This window comes from Pelmatolapia mariae, linkage group LG9 (assembly GCF_036321145.2).
Source record: "Pelmatolapia mariae isolate MD_Pm_ZW linkage group LG9, Pm_UMD_F_2, whole genome shotgun sequence".
Taxonomy (NCBI): Eukaryota; Metazoa; Chordata; class Actinopteri; order Cichliformes; family Cichlidae; genus Pelmatolapia; species Pelmatolapia mariae.
The window spans coordinates 13,780,308-13,805,616 of NC_086235.1; the positions used below are offsets into that span (position 1 = coordinate 13,780,308).

The 25,309-nt window shown below is 38.2% G+C and overlaps 1 protein-coding gene across 1 annotated transcript; it reads right to left on the bottom strand.

Moving 5' to 3' along the window:
* Positions 1–1,593: 1,593 nt before the first annotated feature.
* On the bottom strand, positions 1,594–12,375 carry rdh12l (retinol dehydrogenase 12, like). The gene is made up of 7 exons (XM_063483284.1): positions 12,240–12,375; positions 11,848–11,963; positions 8,535–8,693; positions 8,309–8,413; positions 4,137–4,346; positions 3,822–4,014; positions 1,594–1,732 (listed from the first exon to the last, which is right to left on the bottom strand). The coding sequence occupies exons 1-7, from the start codon at positions 12,251–12,253 to the stop codon at positions 1,630–1,632; spliced, it is 900 nt and encodes a 299-aa protein (XP_063339354.1). The 5' UTR covers positions 12,254–12,375; the 3' UTR covers positions 1,594–1,629.
* Positions 12,376–25,309: the final 12,934 nt, after the last annotated feature.

The window sequence follows — 25,309 nt, forward strand, 5'->3', positions numbered from 1 at the left end:
TTCGTCAGAAAAAATGAGGACAATTATTGGTGAATGAAATGAACACTCATTTTTGGAGAAAAACATTTATTGTCACACAATATCAGACATGAAAGCATAACAGCCATATTGATTAAAATTTATTTTATTGAAAGTGAAAAAAACAAACTTTTTGTTTAGTTTATAGCCACATAACCATTAAACTTTAAGCGTTATCATGAAAGCCTCACACACTGTAAACAGGTCGCTGTAAATTTTGCAGCAACTTACTGGCAGATGGATGCGAGCAATTAGCTGTAAAAGGATTCACAGGAACCGTCTTTGTAAGTACTTTTTACATCCTGCTGAAACAGCATTTTCTATAAATTTGCTGTGACTGGATTTTACAGTATTTTACATTTACAGTAGTTACTGCAAATTTATTTATTTTTTGCTATGTGTTTGTCTATCTACAGTGAAATAACTGTAACTGTTATTTACAGTAAGCTTATTGTAAAGAAAATGACAGAAACAACTGTGTGTAGCTACCAATTATAAGATCTGTTTATTGCAAAAAACTAGACTATAAATTCAAAGCTGCGTCAGGAAACATCGCATATGTAGGACTTGCACTTGTGTTTCCCACAAATGTTATACCTTTATAATGTTATGTTCTCTATCTCAGATCCCCACCAGCTGCAGTCAGTTTTATTATCAAGTCTCCTTTGATAACTTGGCCTCTTGAACCCTGTTCTGGCAGTGAGTCACAGTTTAAGCCCATTTATCCATTTGTTATCTGTTCAGTTCAGGTCTGCAGCGTTTCCCCGAGTTCCTGCTTTGTCCGCCTTCTCCTACCTCCCCCGACCTATTTGGCCCTACTGTCAGATATTTTCTTGCTTTTGTTTATTTGATGTGACATTACTTATTACTAAGTAAATAAGCCAGATTTAGCACTACAGGCCAATTTTCATCCATTACTCTTGAAGAAAATTAACCTATGTCATTAACATTTTTGCACAGTTTAAAGTTTTTTAAATCACTGTTTCTATTATTACTTGATTGATCCAGTTCACTAATATAATACTGGAGATAACACAATTAACCTAAAATATTTTTGAAAGCAGACAGAAACAAATGAATGCTCTCCATGAGTCAGTTTAATGTCAAAAAGAAAACAATGTAAACAAGACTGCAGTCTACTATTAATTATCGTGCAGATATTATCCAGTTAATTACAAACCTTGTATTAAACATTGATAAACCAAATATTTAAGCTTCTTTTAATTTTTATAAATCGGGATTATAAGCTTTCCACTGATCTTACACTTGCTATTCACAGAATTACAGTGTAGTTGCCAGTTTCACTGTGTGAGTCAAAGGCAAATGTGACCATAAAAAATTCTTTCCAAGGAGCAACTAAAAAGTCAAACCTGTGCAACGTGCAGAATAAAGTTTTACAGCTGTGTTGTTGAGATAAAAATGAAGTGTTTAAAGATTGCCCTGGCCCATAAGTGCTCAGGCAATGATGCTGAAAACAGCATACAAGGAGTGTTGGAAAAATCTGAAACTGTAAGCAAATTTAGATAATTTTTTACCTACATTATAATAAGATCATCAGGTAATAAAGAAACAGAATACACTGCCAGGATTTTATTTTCAGTTGTGAATGTCTCAGTCCCACGTTAAAGAGAGCAAACTGCAGCTCAGCTCCCACAGCTTCTCCGCCACGTTGTCGTCTTTGGCAGCCGCAGAGCAGTTAGCAGGAGCACAGTCACTGTAATCAAGGATATATCACATAAGCACTTTGTTCACTTGTGTAACACGAACATTTTTTGTTTGTTAACATCTACTGAGCACATAACACTCTGCTTGTCAGTTACCTGTTACTTAAAGACTATAAGTCAACATTAACAGTGGCTTCTTTTTCTAAATTTGTACGCTAGCATGCATGAAGAACATCCAATAAATCAGAAGTTTGCCTTTAAAAATGTTTTAGGAATGTAACATTCAGTTGTAACCGAATACTGTAGAATAATCTACACTTTTTATTTATTTAACAAAATTTAAAAAATACAATCCTGCAGTTTTTAAATACTTTCTGTTCTCCGTTGCATTTGACTCATTCAATTTGCTTCAGACTTTCTTTAATGGAGAGAAGCTGTTATTTCATATATTTTGCCTGGAAATTGTGGGTGAGCACTGTTGCCGCACAGCAAGAAGGTCCTAAGTTCAATTCCACCATCAGGCCGGGGTCTTTCTGTGTGGAGTTTGCATGTTTTCCCCGTGTTTGCGTGGGTTCTCTCCGGCTACTCCAGCTTCCTCCCGCAGTCCAAAGACATGCAGTTGGTGGGGATAGGTTAAATGATCAATCTAAATTGCCCATAGGTGTGAATGTGGGAGTGAATGTGAGTGCGAATGGTTAGAATAATCCTTTAATATTTTAATTGTCCCACAAGGGGATATTTGGTTGTACAATTGGTTGTCTGTCTCTGTGTGTTAGCCCTGCGAGGGACTGGCGACCTGTCCAGGGTATACCCCGATTCTCTCCCTAAGACAGCTGGGATAGGCTCCAGCGCCCCCCGCGACCCTGAAAAGGATAAGCGGAAGCGAATGGATGGATGCCTGCAAATCTTTTGCAGAGTCCAGAGGTTTGTACTACGATGGGAATTCATCACAGTCGTGTTTTCTTTGCATTAACTGACTTGACAAAGCCTAAAACCCCAGTCAGAGATAACAGATATTGGTGATGGTTACAAACTATATTTGTTTTAGGATCTGTGCACACTAACATTAAAACTGGTGTTTCATTCTTCATTCTTCTAGCTCTTCTCCACAAAATAATCACTATGGGTGCCGCCTACTCAAGATGTTATCAGTTAATGACCATAAAAGGTGATACAAATGTACAAAGAAGATTAAAAAAAAAAAAACAACCCCCCCCCCAGTAAAATATTACACTGTTTCAAATATAGGAAGCAAGATTAATGCTACAAAAAACTGCTAAACTTGAGATTTAGTGCGGCAGAATGGACATTTTAATCTTAACAAATGTGCGCTCTCCTTTGAATATTAAACATTATAGTTATAATATCTAAAACATTATAATATTTATATCTTTAGGTAGTTTGTATACACTCCTTTTCTGTGTACTTATTTGTAATATTTATACAGAGTTGTATATATTATATATATTTTTTGCACCATGACACTGTGTACAACCTTGGCAATAGAAGTGATTCTGATTCTAAAAATTTCATAATGGATACATCTCACCCTGGTCACCTACTTTTTGAACTCTTACCATCTGCCAAACAGTGCAGTTAGAGAAAGGACAGAAGGACTGAATAGCAGTTATTTTTCTCAGAGCTATAAAAAGCATTAAAATGCTACAATGTCCACTTGAATGTGCTCGGTGTGATTAAGGGGTTGTGCAATTTGAGAGAAGAGAGACACGTTGCTTTTGTATTATTTGTCTTATATAGTTTTTTTTTAATAGTTTATAAATTACAGTTTATAGACTGCTGTTAATGATCTTTGCACTCTTGAGATTGCACTTAATTTTGTTGTACATGTTACTGTAACAATGAGGAAATCCTATTCTATTCTGTGTTCTAGGAGCTGCTTTGCCAGGAGTGTAAAACGAGACTTGGTAGCAGATTTGAATCAAGTATACAAACATGCATATGTTTTCTGCATTGCAAAATCTGCGAAAGTACTCCTTAATCTAAACAAATGAGTTAAACATCATGTTTAACTTTCATTGGTCCAAAACTACAAGTGTTGAAAGCCACTGTATTAATATGCTACTAGATTATGTGTAACAAGCTGCAATATAATTTCCATGTGTTACAGCAAAAGTGTACCTGTAGTATCCGCCACTCTCCTTCTCTAATGATGGGTCAACAGCACAGTAAATTGTTGTCTGCGCTCCCTGGACAGAGTTTTTGGTAAAAGGACTGATCATCTTCATGAAGAATTGCTGGACACCATTCAGATGACGCCATAACTCAGTCTGAACAACTCCAGGATGGAGAGAGTAGGTCGTCACGCCTGTGCCTAAAAGTAAGGAAAAAGTGAATGAAATGACTAAAAGTGAAGCTACTAGTCATGCATTTGATTTGAACAGAAAACTGGCAAATTAAAAGAAAGAAATGACAGGTATAAGGTGCATTATTTACCTTCTAATCGTTTAGCCAGTGATCGGGTGAAGAGGACGTTGGCTAGCTTGCTTTGAGCATAGGCTTTATTCTTGTCGTAATGCTTCTCACTGTTGAGGTCCTCTAGATTTATGGAGCCCCAGGAGTGAGCCATGGAAGATACATTGATAATCCTAGCTGGTGCCGACTTTTTAATCAGGTCAAGCAATAAATATGTCAACAGGAAGTGACCTGGAGGGGGAGGAAATATGACTTTAAAATCCAATTTTCAGTTTCAGAAAACAGAGTGAGGGTAAAGTATCTAGAAATAGTGACACTTCACTAATTACGAAATACTGTACTTACCAAAATACTTACCAAACTTGGTAAAGACTTTCACAATTTTTGTACTACATCAAATAAATACCATAAGACAGAATGTGTTACAAAGACCACCCACAGCTTATAATTTAATTACGTCAAATTAAATAACCAACAACACAAATGGCTCCTGTTACTTCAAGAGGAATGCTATCCTGCTGCACTAATTCTGCACAAAAACATCAAATTAAAAAGTGCGAGATGTCAGTTAAAAGTTTTGAGTCTGTTTCTCTTGTGGGTGGTGTTGATGGGGCATGTTTATCAGACTTATGATGTGTGAAGTTATTTCCCTAAATATAATTAAAAGGGCAAAATCCTTTTTTAAAAACCAAATTTAACTTTTTTAAAAACCAAATTTCTATAATAACCATGAGGACACCTGTGATGTGTAAAATTTTGGTGACACATCTCATGTTTGTCCAGTGTTGCATCATGTTGATGGTCAGTTAACACGAATTCATTGTCTGTGGTTGGAAATGTTGGAAACAACATTTTAACTGATGATCAGTGGTTCCGGAATCAACTGATTCCAAAAGCTGGAATCAGAAAATATTGTTGCAACTAGTCAACAAGTCAAAACTCCACATTATAAATAACTCCTCATTATAATTATGAAGGTGTACACAAATGATTTGACTCGTCAGTTTTAAATCTTGTGTTTTTTCCAGTCTCAGAGCAGAAACAGCCAAACAACAGTTAATGACAGGTGATTTATAATCTAACCCATTGGTAGGTATGTGGGTAACCAGACTGCACCTCACTTGAAATGTAACTTTACATTGCATCGATGTGGCCTGCATGGGTAATACAGTGTCGTCCATTTGTGCCCTCTAATGAGTCACAGGCACAACATATCGATCCTGATTTTTTTTTGTAACTGTTACTGTGAGAGTCAACAATAACAGGTTACAGCCACTAAGCTTTCAGGCAAGGAAGTTACTGAAACAAAAATTATCTTCACGAGAGTGACCTAGTAAACCTCGGTAGGGAAAAATGATCAGATAGCAAGGCTGATAAACTGTACTCTTTGATTTTAACCAGTGGCCTATCTGCCCCTTTTAATATATTGCATCGGTGTTTTAGAAGACAATCAATAAAACTGCCATGAATAAAAATGTTTGTGTTAAACACACATAATAAAAAAACGAGTTTTGAAGTGAGTTTGGCTAAAAGTACATGACACTTAAAAAAAAATAAAACCTAAATAAAAATAATTGGAATTTAAATTGAGCTGTTATAAGAACTGCTGCAGTATACTATAACTTCAGATCTCCTATCTAGAAGCTGGCATTAAATTACCCATTTTGTATTGAAAACATACTTGCATGGGTAATACAGTGTTGGCCATTTGTGCCCTCTAATAAGTCACAAGCACTACCTACATAGATACCGATTTTTTTTAAACTGTTACTGTGAGAGTCAACAATAACAGTGACAACATGTTAAAGCAACTAAGCTTCCAGACAACGAAGTTATTGAAACAAAAAATATCTTCACGAGAGTGACCTACTAAACCTCGGTAGGGAAAAATGATCAGATAGCAAGGTCAATAAACTTCACTCATTGGTTTTAACCGATGGCCTACCTGCCTCTTTTAATATATTGCATCAGTGTATTAGAAGACAATCAATATAAATGCCATATATGGAAATGTCAGGGTTAAACACACATGATAAGAAAAAAGTGGGTTTGGCCAAAATTACATGAAACGTAAAAAAAAAAAAAACCTAAAAGAAAAATAATTGGAATTTAAATTGAGCTGTTATAAGACCAGCTGCCAGTAGTTGGTCTTAAATTACACGTCTTATATTTAAAACATGTGCTTTAACGTTACCGTTCTGCAGTAATGTTATAAAAAAGTTGTTCGTGAAAGTACTGTTGCGTTCAGACCTTAACATGGTATCATACAAAAATCTTGAGCCACCCCTCATTTATTTATTCATATTTTTAGGGAAATGGGAGATGGGGCAGCAATATATCGAAAAATTTGCAAGGATATGACATGAGATGGCATCAAACTGGTGCATGTGTGCAGAAATCAGCCACACACACACACTGAACAAGGTTGTGGGTTGCCAGGTTGCTCTAACAGACGGGTACAGACTGTATTTGGTGTGTGAACTGTTTTATAGACAACCTTGCAATTGTGCGACTTTACACAAAAACACAAAACGTATTCTTTCATGTATTCCAATTATTCAAAAGATCATGAAAATATTACTGGTACAACAAAATTCTGGGAGTTCCCCGGGAGAAAAAGCAAAATGGGAAGCTTCCAAGACATGGCCTTTAAATTTGGGAGAAATTTGGGAAAAACCTGATTGTTGGCAGATATGAAACAAGGCAAAAACATGTACCACATTGTGTCTTTTAACATGATATTAATAATACTGCATTTTTTAAAAGCATTAAGTAGTCGCATTAACATTGCTGGTACTGCTTGTTTGACTCTTTTTGTGAGTGATAACAGTAATAACTCATTAGAGTGGCCTACTAAACCTTGGTAGGGAAAAATGTTCTCATCGCAATGTCGATAAACTGTACTTTTTTTTTTTAAACCAAAGCCCTATCTACCTCTTTAAACATATTATTGCATCGGTGTCTAATTATAGAAGCAAATCAATGTAACTACTATATATGGAAATGTCAGGGCTAGACACACACGATGAGGAAAATGAATTTTGAAGTGAGTGTGGCTAAAAGTAAATGGAAATGCAGTACACTGTAACGTCACATCTCTTATCTGGAAGTTGACCTTAAACTTCATGTCTCTCTGTCATATCTAAAGCATGTGCTTAAACTTTACCGTTCAGCAGTAAAGTCATAAAAACGCTGGTTATGAAAGAAGTGTTGCATTTAGGCTAAAGTATCAGATCCAACTTCAACATCACGAAGTGAGTATTGAAAATTTCTACGCATTTGTAACTTTTTGAAGGATTTGACAGCTGATGGGAGGGGCAAGTCAAAAGGGGAGGCCTCGGGTGGGACTAGTCCAACCTGAAATTTGAACGCAACCCTCAAAATTGTGTTGACATGTTAATGCAGCCATGGATGGAAATTGCACTCAAGCTCATACGATACCATAAAAAAAGTCTTGGGTCGCTGCTCATACTAAGTTTTTGACTTTTAAATCTTTGGGAATCACCTTGTTGGTACACAAATATAATTTTATGCCTGTCAAATTGTGTCATCTTTGGCATTTTTTTGCAGATAGAGCTAAAAAATGGGAAGAAATTATGTGTTACTGTGACAGACTGTTTGCAAAAAAGTGGCAAAAGATACTATTTAAAAGTGGTTCTTTGTTAAGTTGAGTCAGTTTTTATATTTAAAGGATTCATAGGCCCAAAAAATAATAATAACAATTAAAAAAAGTCTGCTTCCTTGGAAGAAGAATATAAAGAAGGAAGTGGAAGTGGAAGGTATGGGTTAAGACTTTTTCATAGCACTGTGGGTCAGAGTGGTTTGAAGCCACTGCCTACTACTCCTCAAGTCATTTAGGATGTGAGGCACTGTTATTTACTTTACCACTGAGTAAAATTAAATATTTCCTGTCATAAGCAGACTGCAATTTATTAACTCTATTAAAAACCTTTTAAAGAATTTTCAACCAGTTTTGTGTGCTCCCATTTGAGTTTCACCTGAGATATAATTTTCTGATTTCTTTCACCCAATTTAAAGAAATCTTGGAAATGTCCTGCGATGTGCTAATTGTTTTAGATAAAACTTCATTTGTCAAATATCTCCCCCAAAATCAAAAAGCCTGGAGAAGGATTAGTCTGTACTAATGTGGCTATAAGTCAGGCCAGGTGTGACTGAGGCATGATTTTATTTACCCAGGTGATTGACACCGATCTGCATCTCAAAACCATCTGCTGTTTTCCCATAGGGACAGACCATTACACCTGCATTGTTGATGAGGATGTTCAGCTTTGGCTCGTCTGTAGAAAAAAGTAAAAGAAAAAAATAAAGGGGGGGGGGGGGGGGGGGGGGGGGTTTAAAAATATGCAACTGTTCATGTGTGTTCATATGGATGTTTCTTTAGCCAGGAAATCATTTTACCTTTGTTGATGGCTTCAGCAAATTCTCGTATAGACTTGCTGTCTGACAAATCAAGTTTCATGCAAACAACATTTTCATTGCCTGAGCTTTCGATGATGTCTTTCACGGCTGTGTTTGCTTTCTCCATGTCTCTGCATGCTATGATCACCTTTTCTGCCCCTACAAAGAAAAATAAAAGACGGGAGTTAAAACAGCACATGCACTAAATGCATGGCGAAAATAGATAAAAGCAAGGTGTAGTTCAGTGGGTGGAGAGCGCCCTCTCATGACAATATGTGCACATTACTTTATTCATAACTTGCGAAGCTTTTAACGGGGACAGTAAGAAACAAGACCAATAATCACTTAAGATATCAGAAACAAACACATTTCTCCATAAAGACAAACACAAAAAAGAGAAACTAATCTGTCTGAGATACCCAAAGGCACATAAAGTCACATATGTTTTTGCAGTACATATAGTGCACTGCAAAAGCAAGAATTTTTTTTTAAAGTAACAGGCAGAAAGACCAACAAACACGCAGCACCACAGCATGTCTATCAAAGAAACACATCGTATAGTGATGTCTATGGGTTTCAGAGTCAGGCAGAGTCAGACTTGACTAACTGTTGACCGCAAAAGGATTTGTCCATTTATTCTTTTTTAAATAATCCACATTTAAAATTATGTTGTTGCGTCCAGTCGTTTGTTTAGCCTCTGTAAATTTGGGACCATTTATAAAAATTCTGAAAGTTCACACTTTTTTTTTCTTTAAATAAAACGCCACAAACTACAAAACTTGTGCCCAAAGAATTCTAGAGCCAACTTTACACCCTCAGTCAATTATAAAAAAAGTTGGTCCTTACCAGGTCTTAAAATTATTTAAATATATTCAAATTATTCAGATCGAACAACACATGCCATATTACACTGTGTCATTATTTGACAAAAAGTACTGCGTGAAAAGTCCATAATTTGACAGCTTGTAGCGCCACATTTAGCAGGAATAACTTGAAGTAACTGTTTCAAGTATCAGTCTCTCACATTGTTGCGGACACATGTTGGTGCACTTTTCTTTACAATATTGCTTTAGGTCATTGAGGTTTGCATGCATTTATTCATGCACAGCGTTTCAATCAGGTTGATGTCTGGAATTTGACTGGACAAGTGCAACACATTGATTCTTTTCTTTTGCAGCCATTCTGCTAGAGTTTTGGTGCTGTGCTCGGGATCATTATTCTGCTGCATGACACAAGTTTGGCCAAGTTTGAGCTTTCAGACAAACAGTCTCACATTTGACTCTAGAATATTTTGGGTACACTAGATGAGTTCATGGTCGACTCAATGACTACAATGTGTCCAGGTCCTGTGGCTGCAAAACACAAATAATCACACCTCCACCACTTTGCTTTACAGTTGGCATGAGGTGTAGGTGATAGTTTCCTGTATTTGGTTTTCACCAAATGTGGCATTGTGCATTATTGCCAACCACTGGTCAACCTTTGTTCTAATCTATGCAAAAGAGATTGTTCCAGAAGTCTTCCAGAAGTTCTTTCTGAACTTTAACATTCAACTGAGGCTTGTAGAGTTGGAGATGTAGCTCTTGGGTTTTTTGCAATTTCTCTGAGCTTTGTACGACCTTGGCATTAATTTCCTGGGACATCCACTCCTGAGAAAATTGGCAACTGTCCTGAATATTTTTTAATAATCTTTCTTAGTATAAAATAAGGGACGTCATATTGTTTGGAAATGGCCTTTTAACCCTTCCCAGATTAAAACATTATTCAGACACTGTTGTCGACATGAAAAGCACATAATTGCTAATTTCTGGGCAGAACCTTAATTGTGTAATTCTCCTGTTACACAACATTCCAAAGTTGGGCTTTTCAGCCATGTGCACATACCTAATTTTTTTTAAAATATTAATTAACATTAATACTGCTGTCTGCCATGTTACTGGCTCACTAGATATTTGCTTGAAAAAGCACTTGAACAGGTGTAACTACTAAAATGACCACTGAAAACATAGCCATTTCATTAAAAGAGTGAATGGCTGTGTTTAACTAATATTTTTGTTCTGACAAAGCAACGCAATTTCATAAATTGACAGTGAGAAGACCCACTCAGGTAGGTGCAAAAAAAGTTTCTTATTGTTGAATAATTTTCCAAGACTATTCATTTTTTCTTCTAACTAAGACACACTAACACATTACTTCATGCTCTGTCCTTGTATTTTACTTTAAAACTAAAGAAAAATTTTACTATACCAAACAAGAACTGTGCCTAAAGATCTAAATCAGGAACTGGTTCCAAATTGTTCCATTACTCAGCTACTTTTCCTGACAGTTGCATGTTGCACAACAATGATACCGACATCATGGGAGTGGAGGATTACCATGCCTGAGTCATGCTCAGAATTTACACAGCACAATAGAACTTGTGTTAGCTTTCCTTATAATTTATCTACAGGAGAATCAATACTGGCATATCTGTGTTTAAATAAACTGTTTTTATCGTGATCATTTTCTTGATGGCACGGCGTGGTTCCTGTGCTCAGTCGCAGTAGTGAGAGGTGGAGCAGTGTGTTTGGGGGAGCGGTGCCTGATCAGGAGGGTGGCACACATGCTGGACATGACTAACTTCTCTTCTTACCTGTAGGACCGGAGATGAGAGTGACAAGACACTCACAAAGAAGCACAGGAGTGTACATGTATGTGGAGCTTAGCAATAAAGAGAGAGGACTCGTGGTGGCAGAGGCAACTGCTATTGAGACTGTCCAAACTGACATAGGGTGAGAGGCGGGGTAAACCCTGGACAGGCATCTAACACAAGTACACTGTCAGCAGTAAAAAAAATTATTTCCCAACTTTTAGGACTATCAAAATCTTGTATGTAACTATGATCTCCATTGCTGATCCACTTCAGGGTTATGGGGAAACAGGGTGAGAGGCATGCCATGCCCTGGATGGATTTATACTCAACAGATGGCCAGAAACATCCATCCATCTTAACCAAATTCACATCCGCACCTGCAACCAATTTAGAGGCAGCAGAGTGTGCAGTGGATCCAGCTGTGGCTTCACAGCAAGAAGGTCCTGACCTTGAACCTGCTGGTCAGGTGAGGCCTTTCTATGTGGGGTTTGAACGAGTTTCCTCCAAGGTTTACTTCATTGTAGTCTTTTATCTGTGCATCTAAAAGTCAACATTTCCTGCTAATATTTCCTTTTTCCTCCTAACTCCATATCCTGATACGTAACACAAATAGTCACCACTTTAAAAAAACAGTTGAGAGTTAAGAAAGGTTTAAAATTTCATGATTTCAGTCAGACGAACCTCTCTTTGCCAGATCAATGGCAGTTTCTTTGCCGATGCCAGTGTTTGCTCCGGTGATGACAACAACTTTTCCCTCCAGCTTTTCATCACAAGACCAGCTGCGCCGGAAGACATTTCTGGGATGTTGAGAAAGCAGACTTAATGTCACAATCAGCAACACAGGAGTGATATGGCAAAACACGCAATTACACAACTGTAACTTAACAGAAAACTCTTTCAACTTTCAACAACCCGCAGCAAAGAAAACATTATCAACAACAATCTAGTATTAATTACGTCGTATTAATAAATAACCCGACGTAATTTTATTAATTTATCGATCATGCAACCTTAACACAAACTCAAAAACTTTTAGATTGAGGGATTTTGAGGTTTATGTAAAATCTACTTACCTTAAAGACGACATGTCTCTGGATTTCAGAAGTCACCGAGACTCAAGTATCTCATCAAAACCCGAAATTAGTTATTGATTACTGATTCACCTCCACATGAAGCCCACAATTTTCATAGAAAGTCCCTGTAGATAAAAAAAACATAGCAAGGCGGAAATGTCAAAGTGCAGTCAGACTTGACAAGCTGGATTTTCAACCAATCAACTGCTAGGCCACCGGTGAACGAGAAAGCTGATTGGTTAACGTGAAAGTTTGAGTCTCACCCCCTAATAGGTGTGCTCGATTCGTGAAGGTGGGCTGCAGGCACGGGTGGGCTGGTCCGAGGAAGGAAATTGAAACAGGTTTTTCTTTTATTCTTTTCTCGAGGCTCTAAAAAGATCTCAGTTTATTCACTCCTCCTAGTGTTGCGATATTCGGTCAGTTCTTGCGCAATCTTGGTGACAACGGCGTACTACCACTAATAATAATAACAATAACAACAACAACAACAATAATAATTATATTTTACTTCTCTACATAGGCTTTCATAGGTTATTTTCTGAATAATATATGAAAAAGCATTTAGCCTACCTCATTTATATACAGTTTGCTTGGACGTAGCCAGACTTCTCGAAGTTTTTTGTCACTTACTTTCAGTCCAGTCCTGATTGGTTGAACAACTTGACACTGACCTATGAATCAGGCACCTAACTCAAGGGTGTTGTGTCCACACATGACACCAGTTTAGCAAAGAACCAGTTTTTAATTGCATCTTTAAGCACTTTGTTAATAGCGGCCAGTAGCTTGAACACATAATTTGTGTTTGAATTTGCCAAAAAATGCCAAGAGAGACAGTTTCACGGGTATAAAATATTAATATTATTATTAGCCACAAATGGTCACTCCCAAAGAGCTTTTAGCAGGTAATCTGAAAGATTTCGGCATGCTGTTCAGTGTTTCCTCAAAAAAGTTGAGGAAACCGGACAAGTGGAAAACATAAGAGCGCAAACCTAAAAAACCAAAACAACACCTACAGTACCTTGTACTTCTGTGGGCCTGCAGTGCCTTGATAAAGGCAATAAAATGATAACACTAACTCGCTCTTGTGGAAAAAAAATAATTAGATAATTATGATGTTAAAGTATGTAAGGCTGTTTAACCGACCAAAACACTGACACAGAACCTGAGATGAAATCAATTGATCTACTGTTTGTTGATGTTAGGATCTCTCTGTTTAGGATGCAGTGTTTTGAGTTTTGTTAATTTTCAGGATTTCTTCTGTATATTGATATTCAAAGGGTTTGTTTTACATCTAGTTCTGGGTTTTAGTTCATTTCAGATCCTTGTATCCCTTGAATTCCCATGACTGGTCTAGTGCCATTTTTGTCTCTTGTCTCATATCCCTTTGTGTCAAGTTAGTTGTAATTCCTCAGTATTTAGCCTGTAGTTCTGGTTCTCATTAGTTTTCTCTCTGTGTTTTGTGTTTCTAGCTTGAGGCCTTCTTATTTTTACTGACCTGAGCTCTGTTCTTAGTTAAGGCTGTTTTGTATTCTGTCCCTCGTTTTAGTTTTCATGCTTCCTCTGTCTTCTCATGCCTCGTCTGTAGTTTTTTTTTTTTAACTGTCTGTGATTCAGCTTCCTGTCCTGTCTTGTCTCTCTTGATTGCTGATATCTGTGTTCCCACCTGTTTCACCTCCCTAGTAATGGGCAAAGCAAGGCTTCGTGAAACACAGAAGCCCATCTCCACAGTGACACCTGCTGGCCAACTTGGCTATCGCCACATCTTGATAATATTTTACAACGACGCAGGCAAACCCTGCACGATTCCAAACAAACCTACTTATTATACCAGACCGTCAGTAATTGTGGTCATCACATGTTTTGGCGAAATCCCCCCAAAACAAGGAAAGAAAAATCTGAGACTGTTAAACACCGCAATCTGTGACTGGAGTCATCAGCAAAATTCTGCATCTGTTAACATTCGCGTTCTTCACCATAAATCTATTCATTAAGTAAAACATAGAGAGAAAACACTGCCGTATTTACTGTAATAATCACACAAAGTTACAGCTGTTTTGGGTTCAGCTATCTTCGTTTTTTGCTCACAGCCCTCAAACTTTGGATGTATTTGTTTGAGTTTTCTGGGACTTAACATCGATCACATTTTCTGACCAATCGGAAAAATCCATTTCACGCACATGTTTAAATCATCCTCTGCTTAGCAACCTCCAACCATGAGGGAACTTTCCCGAACTTTACACTGCTATGGATTTTCCATATTGTAACACTTGCACTGTGTTTTACTCAGTGTGAGTCTGGAGTTTTGGTTATAGTGAACCTGCATAACTTCAGTTGTTTTTGAGTTATTCACAATAGAAGCGTCAGTGAGAATATTTTTTTTTTAAAACGGAAAGACCCCCCCCCCCCCCAGTCTCTTTCTTTCTTGCTTTCTTTAATCTATATTCTAGTAATCATTCAAAAAAGATATTTATATATTGTGATATATAAATTACATAGGTTTTGTATACTTATATAATGTTCTAGATAGTCTAGAATCTTCTGTCTAGTTTTCACAATCCATGAAATAATAGAGTATTGTTTTCTTTTACGCATGCGCATATTTAATTAAAATTGTCGCATCAAAAAACATTGATTCAGTAATTATAAGTCCAAATGATTCTGGTTAATAAAAAATGGGAATGTTTGCGCCTGGATATGCCTAGAAGCAGGAACTGGATCACCAAATCCTAGGCGTCGTCACGTGCTCTGGGTGTTTTGACTCACGCTTCGGAGCAGCGTTTGGAAACATCCGCGCTTAAGAAGTTCAGCACAGTGTCGAAACGGCTGTTTCGAGCGTCATATCCCCTTGTTATGTTGTGTGTAGTGTCACCCTCGTCTTTGTTTTGTCCTCCCCTTTAGCTGTGTGCGCCCTGTCAACACACCAGAAATGGTCTCAGTGGAAGGATGGCTGTCAGGAAACCTTTCTTAATGAAGGAATTAAGGAGAAAAGACTGAGGTATGCCAATTTACACAAGAACTAGAGCAAAAATCATGAACCATCAGGTTTAGTGATTAATACGAACAGTTATTCATAGCGATGTGTAAAACATGGTGGAGACTTTGTCATGGTTTGGGGCTGCATTTCAGCCAGTGGTGTTGGGGATCTTGTCAAAACTGATAAAACTGTAAATGCATTAAAGTACAATCAGATTTTGATCCATCATGCAATACCATCTGGAAGGTGTTTGGCATTTTTCAGCATGACAATGATCCCTAACACGCTACCAATGCTGAACATTGGAACACTATCAGTGATGAACTGGCCTCTCCAGAGCTCGGACCTTAGCATTACTAAAGCAGTGTAGGATCATCTGGTCAGAAAACAGAGTAAAAGTCAGCCAACAGCCAAAGAAGAGCTTTGAATGCTCTTCGAGAAGCCTGGAGAAGTATTCCTCAAGTTACTTAGTGTTCAAGTTAGTGTTCAGGCTGTGTTTAAAATAAAGTTATATACATTTGTATTGTAATATTTTAAACTGATATTCAACTGCATCTAAAGGCCTAATTTTTCTTTAGTCAAAGTCGATGAAGAGTTGAGCTGGCCTTAAATGTTATTGAAGTCGAGTAGTACAACAAAGCATCTCATGTCTCTCGCTAATTGCATAGCCTTTAAAAAGATCTTTAACCCATTAACACTGACTTATTTACGGATGACTGCAGTAAGTAGTCATTTTTATACAACCAGCAAAAGTGCTGTATATGTTTTGACCAGCTGATGGCAGCATGTGACCATCTGTCACCCTGAAACTGAGCCCGCTGTACTTTGACGGCTCTGTGTTGGTGTGTTATGTCTGCAGACAGATTAACAGACTGGTATTTGGGTAAATCATGCCCTTGGCTGAGATTGCTTTCTTCTGATAAATCATCTGTGGATATCCTCATTTTCCAGCAAGACACTATGAATGGCTCATTCATACACTACAGACGTTACTGCAGCCTGACAGTGGACCTGCAGTACAGTCAGAAGGTCATTAGAACAGGAAACATTGTTGCGGTCATCAGCTGATTGTGCATAAGCAGACATTTCCTTCCTGTTTCTCTGCAGGATCAGTCAGCAAAGCGCATGCAAGTGTGTTATCCATTATATCACTCATGTTGAAAACAAATCTGTTTTAACCATTGAACTGTGTGTTGCTTTTGCAACAAAAAGCAAGGTTTTTGCACTTGGGCTCAGGTGAGGCAGCGCGTCTATGGTTAGGGCGTATCTCCAGAAAATGAATGTAAATCAACCGTGTCAGGAAAGAACATGTGCAGCAAAAGCATTCAATCATATGTTCATGCGAACTTGATCTAGGCTGATTAGAAAGCACTTGGGAATCCAAATCCACTTTGCTTGCACTTACACTGATTGCCCCCTGCCTTCCACCACCCTCCTTTAAGGTAAGGCAGTAAAGTGGCTGTTAGCAGCAGCTGATTAGTTTCGCATTTACTGCATAACAGATTTATTCGCATTGCATTTAATCACCCCGATTTGTAATACCCAAACAACTTAAAACACAAAGTTTGAAAAATACATATCAGATTCTATTCTACGAACTTTCATTCTTTGTATTACATTTTTGTGACAAACTGAAAATGTCCGTGCTTATTTGTTTATTCTTTCCTTGTCATTCTTCTCTTGTCTGTTTGCTGTTGTGGTTAACAGGACACTCTTTTGTTTTTAGTCATAACAGTTTACCTAATCCTTTGCTGGCGTCCCATTAGCAGCCTCCCAGAAACCAAAGACAATGACGAGGCAAAAGGATGCCCTGGATAAACTATGAGAACAATCCATTAGCTATAATGGGACTATTAACTTTACTTTGGCAGATGGAAAGCAAAAGGATGAAGACTTTTATTTTTATCCACAGGACAAAAATCTAGAAATAAGTGTGATTTTTATGTCCTACTGATGAGTTTGAGCAACAATTACATTATGAATATTCATTTCAATATCAAAACTGTCAAGATATAATGAGACTGCTGCTGTGGGATTATGTTTCAGGTGATCAAGCAAATTTTAATATCCGAAAAATATATCCTGAGTAAATACATAGGTTTTAAATAATGATTTCATCAATCCCAACCTACCTGTCCCTTAATGAAAAAGGTAATCCCTCCAAGTTGTTAAATTGTGAAAGCTGAAGACAAAAGCATGGAGACACATGGAGGGAGACATTAAATGCATAGCTGTATATGTATCTGTCATCTATCTGTAACTAAGTAAATACGATACTACCCTTGTTTCTGAGTAGCAAAACAGCTTAGAACTATCTCAAAAGATTAACATAAGTTCAAAAACATAAAAAACACAAACCAAGCATCAAATTACTTTTGCTACCAAAACAGGCCTGACCCATCGAGGCATGGACTCCACTAGAGCCTTGAAGATGTGCTGTGGTATCTGGCACCAAGATGTTAGCAACAGATCCTTGTTTCTCCAGCACATCCCACAGATGCTCAATTGAATTGAAATCTGGGGAATTTGGATGGCAAGCCAACACCTCAAACTAATTGTTGTACTCCTCAAATCATTCCTGACCAATTTTTGCTTTGTGCCAGAGCGCATTATTCTGCTGAAAGAAGTCAAACCCATCAGGGGAAACCTTGTAAGAGTGTACATGGTCTGCAACAATGCTTAGGTTGGTAGAACATGCCAAAGTAGGGTCCATGTGGAAACAAGGAAACAAGGATTCCAAGCAGAACATCCCACTGCCTCAGAGAGCTCGCCTCCTTCCCATAGTATACCCTGGCGCCAGGTATTCTCCTGGTAAGCAACACACACACACACACACACACACACACACACACACACACACACACACACACACACACACACACACACACACACACACACACACACACACACACACACCTGGCCTTCCAAGGAAAAGCATGATTCATCAGACCTGGCCACCTTCTTCCATGGTCACTTTGACTGGTCTGCTGGTATGCAGCCCCATATGCACCAAACTGTGATGCACTCTGTATTCTGGAACCTTTCTATCAGAATCAGCAGCACATGGTTCACCACCATTCCTTCCTTGGACCACTTCTGGTAGATACACTGACCACTGGAGACCACTGGGAACACCCCACCAGAGCTGCAGTTTTGGAGATGCTTGGACCCAGTAAATCCTTCTTGACAATTTAGCCCTCATCAAAGGCGCTCAAATCCTCACCTTTGCCCATTTTTCCTCCTTCTGTCACATCAACTTTGAGGACAAAATGTTAACTTGCTCCCTTTTATATCCCAACCACTAACTGACCACTGAAAAGATATGATGAAGCATTGACCAGTGTTATTAACGTCACCCATTAATAACATAATGTTATGCCTGAGCGGTGTACGTCCTATCAGTGTGAGATGGGATGGACAGAGAGCTCATCTGTAACATAAATGAAAGAGTCCTCTTGGACACTATTGTGACTATTAGCAACATCCAAATCAATGTATAAATATGGGCAGCTCTATAAAATGGCAAACACAATATTCCAAGAAATAAATAAAATGGCAATGAGAGGTTTAAAAAGCACATGCAGACATGTAGAAGAAAGTCCAGATAACAGGGGAAAAAAGCTAAACATTAACAAACATGACAGAGGAGATCCTACAAAGAAAAATAAAGCTAGAATCCACAGTCAAACCCCAGATTGTGACAGATGGCTGTACTCAGTCTAAACACAGTGACTTTTCATGACTATGGAAAAAAAACTACCAGACGCAAAGCTGGCAGAGCCACAGCCCTAATGTTTATATTATAACACTATCTTTCCAAGGTCACATCTCGTTGGCTCCCCTGACACACCCACACAGGCGGCCAGGAGTCTGGCCTAAACACCGTTCTCATCTACAAAACTTCAAATTATCTGAAGCAGTGGGATGGTTTATATCTTCAAGTCTCCCCATCGCCTGCCACCACCTTTACTGGTTCGCCTATCACTCACGCAGTTTAATTTAGCTCTTTTTTTGTCTGCACCCGCCACAATGCCTCTGTATTGACTTTTGCACCGCCTCAGCCTCCCTCACCTCTTTATATGTTATGCAACGTCTCAAACTGTGCCATTCACTAGCTCAAATCATTCCTCCCGACTGATCCAAATCTCCAAGCTGTTATGGTTTCTTTTGAACTGCTGTGCAATTTTGTTGAGATACCAATCTTTGCCTTCATAATCAGTCTTTCTTTTATGTCATAACAGGGATCTTGATGACAGACCCCTTTATGTCACCGCTGCTGTGCTGTTGACTGAAACACACCAAAGCATTTTAGCTCCACCAAACCAGTTTTCTTGATAACTCAGCTCCTGCATTTTTTTTTCTTGTGGGTTTTTTTTCTTTTGAGAAGTCAAACTGTAAGGTCATTTGAGGGTCGTTTTGCTCTTTAGTCTTTTGAAGAATGTAAACTGTTTCCTGCACCATGGGCCCAATTGATACAACATGTCTGTGGGAAAACAGAAGGAAAAAATCTTTTTAAACATAAAACACCACCAGCCTTATAGGCCTAAATCCGGTTTTTGAAATTAACCATGTCACGTCTAAGTTGTCCTTGGTGATGACCCCAACATTAACTCTATGCTTTGCAGAAAAGCCAAAGAGACATTTTTTGGGGGGGGAAATTGGAACTAGTTTTTGACTAATTAAAATTAGATTTATTATTTCTGTCTCTTTTGTCTCAAAACTTAGCAGAACACTTTTAATTGTGACAAATAAATTAAAAAAAATTACATTTCTGTAGTAGACAGTGGAAAAACAGGAACTTTATTCTCATTTGATTCTTTATCTATAACTTATTTACTGTAGTTTAGTACGAATGGCTGTGGAGGAGCTCTTAATCAGAAGCCAAAGCTATAAAACTATGAAAATACAGTTACAAATTTAAAATTTATGTCATACTTCACATTTTCCCAAAACAATCCAATAGGCCAGACTGGAGTCTTTGCTGGGCATTTTCTGGCCCTGAGGCCTTATGTTTGACACCCCTATTCTAGAGTTATCACCAGATTATTTCTGTGCATTCTATGGAGATGTATTTGCATGCAGCCCTCCAAAAAACTATCAGTATGTAGCTTGGCGTGAAAGAAGTCACGCATACATCGAATGCTCATTGGTTGTGGTAAGTGCAAGTGTGGTGAAACAGGGAAGAGAGCAACATCTGCATCTCCCCATATGAAGGGAGAAAAAAACACTATTATGACTGCAAGTATGTCTGTGTAGGTTGCATAACCATAAATAGTAATAATAATAAAACTATTGCAAAACATAAACGGTATAAAGCATGGATGAGAAGTGCCTTAAAGCTGAATTCTACCTGAAGGTCACCAGATGGTGAGCGCTGTGGTTGCAAACAGACTTTGTTATTTGCTAAATTGTATGATTTAAATAAAACTTGTGGACTTGAGTAGTGATTGTACAATTCATCTTCAGCCTGAGACCAGTCTGCTTTTTGTTCTTCCAAATTTAAAGGTAAAGGTCACCTATTTTTTTCATATGAATAAATTTAGATCTATTATAATGATTAGGTTCTGCTGAAAACGGAAATGCCAACATTGGAGGTAGGTACATGTTTTCTTCGTAACAGGCTACACTTCTTTTTAAATATAAATAGTGTATGCAGGTGATTTCCACACAATGACTCAAAATGACTCAACATCCTATCATGGTCAGTAGCGTCACTGTGAAGCGTAACTTTTAGACTAACAGATAACACAAACGCAAACAAACATGTTCATTCTTTGTCTGCAACATTCAAAATACACTGTATTGCCAAAAGTATTAGCTCGTCTGCCTTCACACGCATAGGAACTTGAGTGACTTCCTATTGCTAATATTTTAATATTGTGCTAACCCAGCCTTTGCACTTATAACAGTTTCAGCTCTTCTGCGAAGAACTTTCCGCAAGGTTTAGGAGTGTTTATGGGAATTTCTGACTATTTTTCCAGGAGTGCATTTGTAAGGTCAGACACTGATGTTGGACATGAAAGGCTGGCTCACAGTCTAATTCATCCCAAAGGTGTTCTATAGGGTTTAGGTCAGGACTCTGTGCAGGTCAGTCAAGTTATTCCACACCAAACTTGCTCATCCGTGTCTTTGTGCACCGGTGCACGGTCATGTTGGAGCATTAAGAGGTCATCCCTAAACTGTTTCTACAAAGTTGGGAGCATGAAATTGTCCAAAATGTCTTGACATGCTAAAGCATTTAGAGTTCCTTTCACTGGAACTAAGTGGCCGAGTCCAACTACTGAAAAAGAACCCCACACTATAATCCCCCGTCAGCTAGACATGGCACAGAGAAATCAGACAAGTACCGTTCCCCTGGCAACCGCCAAACCGAGACTCATCCATTGGATTGCCCGATGGAGAAGTGTGATTTGTCACTCCAGAGAACTCGTCTCTGCTGCTTTAGAGTCCAGTGGCAGTGTGCTTTACACCACTGCATCCAACACTTTGCATTGTGTTTGGTGATGTGAGGATTGGATCCAGCTGCTCTGTCATGGAAACCCATTGCATGAAGATCTCTAAGCACTGTTCATAAGCTAATCTGAAGGCCACATGAGGTTTGCAGCTCTGAGTGACTCTGCAGAAAGTTAGAGACCTCTGCACACTATGTGCCTCAGAAGCTGCTGACCCTGTTCTGTGACTTTACATGACCTACCACTTTGTGACTGAGTTGCTGTCATTACCAATCACTTCCACTTTGTTATAATACCACTGTCAGTTAACTGTGGAATATTTAGTAGGAGAAAATTTCATGGCTGGACTTTTTTTTTTCACCTGTAGCCATGGAACTGATTGAAACACTTGAATAATATGATTTTGATGGGTGAGTGAATACATCGAGTAATATGCTGTATGTTTCCCCTCCCCCTGCTATCTAGCATACCCGTTTCTTATGTCTGCAGATGCAAGAAAGGCTGTACTAATCACTTTTCCCTTTTGATCATTTGCCTTTTCATCTTCATGGCAGCCTGCATCATCACAGCAAAGCCTCACTCTGTGGCACAAACCTAGGTGACGAAGACCATGGTGTTCCAACATGAACCTAGTGTCATCAGTGTCTTCTGCTGTGTTCATCAATGACACAATTTAAGATAAATGCAAGATGGGAGATGGCACAGTTGGGAATTTATGTTGCGTTTCCCTTTGAAGGTGAGCAGACAGTCATTAAGGCTCTGCCATGAGCCCCAGGAAGCAGGCGTGCAGTGCTATTTATAGAGTTGTCTCAAGGAGCCAGTAGTGTACTGCAGAGCTACATAAGTGAGCTCATCTGGGGACAAGGGTGTCATGTTTTAATGGATACTTCGAAACATTTATACTAGCGAGAGACACAGCATATTAGGCAGGTGAAAGTCTGCAAGTATTTTTAGACATTTTTTTGATATAATTAGTGGATTCTGTTGCAGAGATTATGACATTTTAAAGTATTTTCTCCTCAACATACACCATGCTTTATAGCCAACTGAACTTCAACTAACCTCTAGAGGGAACTGAAATATTCCCACATTGCTGACATTCCTATTTTAGAACATAAGCAAAAAGAAGAAAGATGTCAGCTCATAACATTGCCCCTCATCTTTAAGCTGCTCAAGCTGCAAGTAGGTCATGCAGCATTGGGAGCATTCAGAATTCCACAATGTTGGCACACATTAGTCTAAAAAATGTGCTCCAAATCACCAAATACAGATAGAAATCTCATTGTTCCTTAGACTTTCGGTGACTTCTACTTGATTGATGTATTTCTGCTATGATCCCACTGTGTGGGTGAAAAAAGCATTTCTGTGCTCTTTCACAGATAAACAGAAGCAGAGCTTGTGCTGTCTTTGCATGGCCTTAGCTTATGACACATTTATACAGCATGTCATCCTAGATGCTACTACACATCAACAGCGATACATCACACTCAGTCCCTCGGCAGTTGTGCAACTAGTTTCTGCCAAAGCCCGAGTAAGAAATTTAAAAGGTCTATCATCTGATCCCTTTGATGCACCAGTGACCTTGGCAAGATTTCCCTTTCTGTCTGGTATGTGGAGGCACCAGACCCCAGTGACCACAAGTCGGCGTGTAACAACAGCCAATTCAAAAATGAATGAAGGATTCAGAATAATTTCATACAGTCACTGGAGTCGAGATGAAAATAGACTATTCTGCTTAAAAACAAAGATTTTTGTATGTCTATTATACACTATACTCTCAGACATTATGTAATCTTGGTTACAGGCATGCTGGGCATGCTGCATATCTGATATTTGGAAAACATGCTTAATTCAGAGTTGCTGGCTACATTGCGGGTATTCAGTTTGCTAGAAGACCAAATAAAGAAATATGAAAAGTTAATGTGACACATCTTTCAACTTTTTTTTTTCTAACAAAAATCCTTTTAAAAAGTCTAAAAAACTATTTCTTCCTCCTCCAGATTGCTTGTCTAACATCAAAGCATTGCTGGAGGTAATCATGCTCCTTTTTTATTTGTTTCATTTAACTTTTTATGTTTCATTCTTATCTTCTTATCTTAATTCTAAGGCTTTGGATATATAGCTGTTTACTGCTTTAGTCTTAGCTAAAGTCATAAGGTGTACACAATGTAGCATTTACAAACCTTTAAATGTAGGGGAATCTATGAGAGAGAGAGTGATTTATACACTTGTTGTTTGTTATTTTCATTGTTCCCATGCCACCCCCGCACACAGTTTGACATTTATGTTCAGCAATTCATCCACAGAATAGATGAATTGTGAGGAACTTTCATGTCTCGCATTTCCGCGTTCACCTAAAGTTTTCAACCTTTGTTCAACCTTGTGGACTTTCTAAAGAATGACTGCCGATTCCTGGTAAGATGCTTTCTCCATGACCCAATTGATAGCATATCAAAAAGGCTTTTAAATGATGACCACCACATTTCAATACACAAATTATTATCTGTTGTTTTGCTCTACTGGTTTGGATGATTTTGCATGACCTTGAGGAGTGACCATCTTCTTAACCACTAATCAAATACATGGTGACCTTGCTTTAGAATTGGGCTTTTTGGGCAGAATATACCCTGGAAAGGTAATCAGATTAACACAGCTAACACATGACCTGAAGTATTGTGCAGTTTTATTTGTATACCTGCCTGTACATAAATGTGTTTTAGCTTCTGAGCCTACAAATTGAGCAAAAAAAAAAAAAAAAAATAGCCATTTGAGATGAGTTGAGTCAGTCTCCTTAGAGTGTTGTGTGAACATGAGAAACTTCACAGTAGAAATAAACATGTTTAAGCCTAGTACATGTTAGATGTTAGCTGCCTTTCCTTCCTGTTCTCTGTCAAGATGATAACGCTGCTTCAGTGATGTTGAAGTCCCACTTTTGCCTCTTTCCTGACCTCTTACATTTTTGATGTAAGCCAAACAGTAGATGAGTCACCTGAAGGGTAAGACACATCTCTGAGGTCCTATGTTGGTTCTTTGCTCAATTTTCTCTCAGGTAGATGACTTGCAGATATGTGCTGTGGTTAGTTTATTAGGTCTGCTACTTCATCTTTTTTTCCCTCCAATTGTCAAGTTTACTCAGATTTTTTAAAGACAGACTGCACTCCATGCTGAGATATGTCAAGTTTTCAGCTAAAATCTGTTTGAGAGTTATACCGCCAAGCCAAAAACACTATTGTATTCCTTTCAAACTGTGCTATCTTTGGCATTTTTGTAGATTCACCTAAAGAAATGGGAACGAATAACACGCTTTTATTATTAGCAGCCTGTCACAAACTGCCATAGGATACAACTGAAACTGAAATGTCATGTAAATGTAAAGCACTGCGTTACAAGCTGAAATAAGAAGTAGCTGCAGAAGGAAACCGTTTTTAGCTAACACTCAGGTTGGAGCTATAATTATAGTTATATTTGAACCAATTATAAATTTAATTAGCAATGTTATTGCTTTGACTTAGAAATTTAAGACTAGTAAGTGTATTTCACGACACCACTGCTTTGCTATTACATGTACACACTGACCAGGTTATAAAATAAAGCTTGTTGTTCTAGTAAAATTATTTCTTTAAGTGTTTGGTTTATGTTCTTAT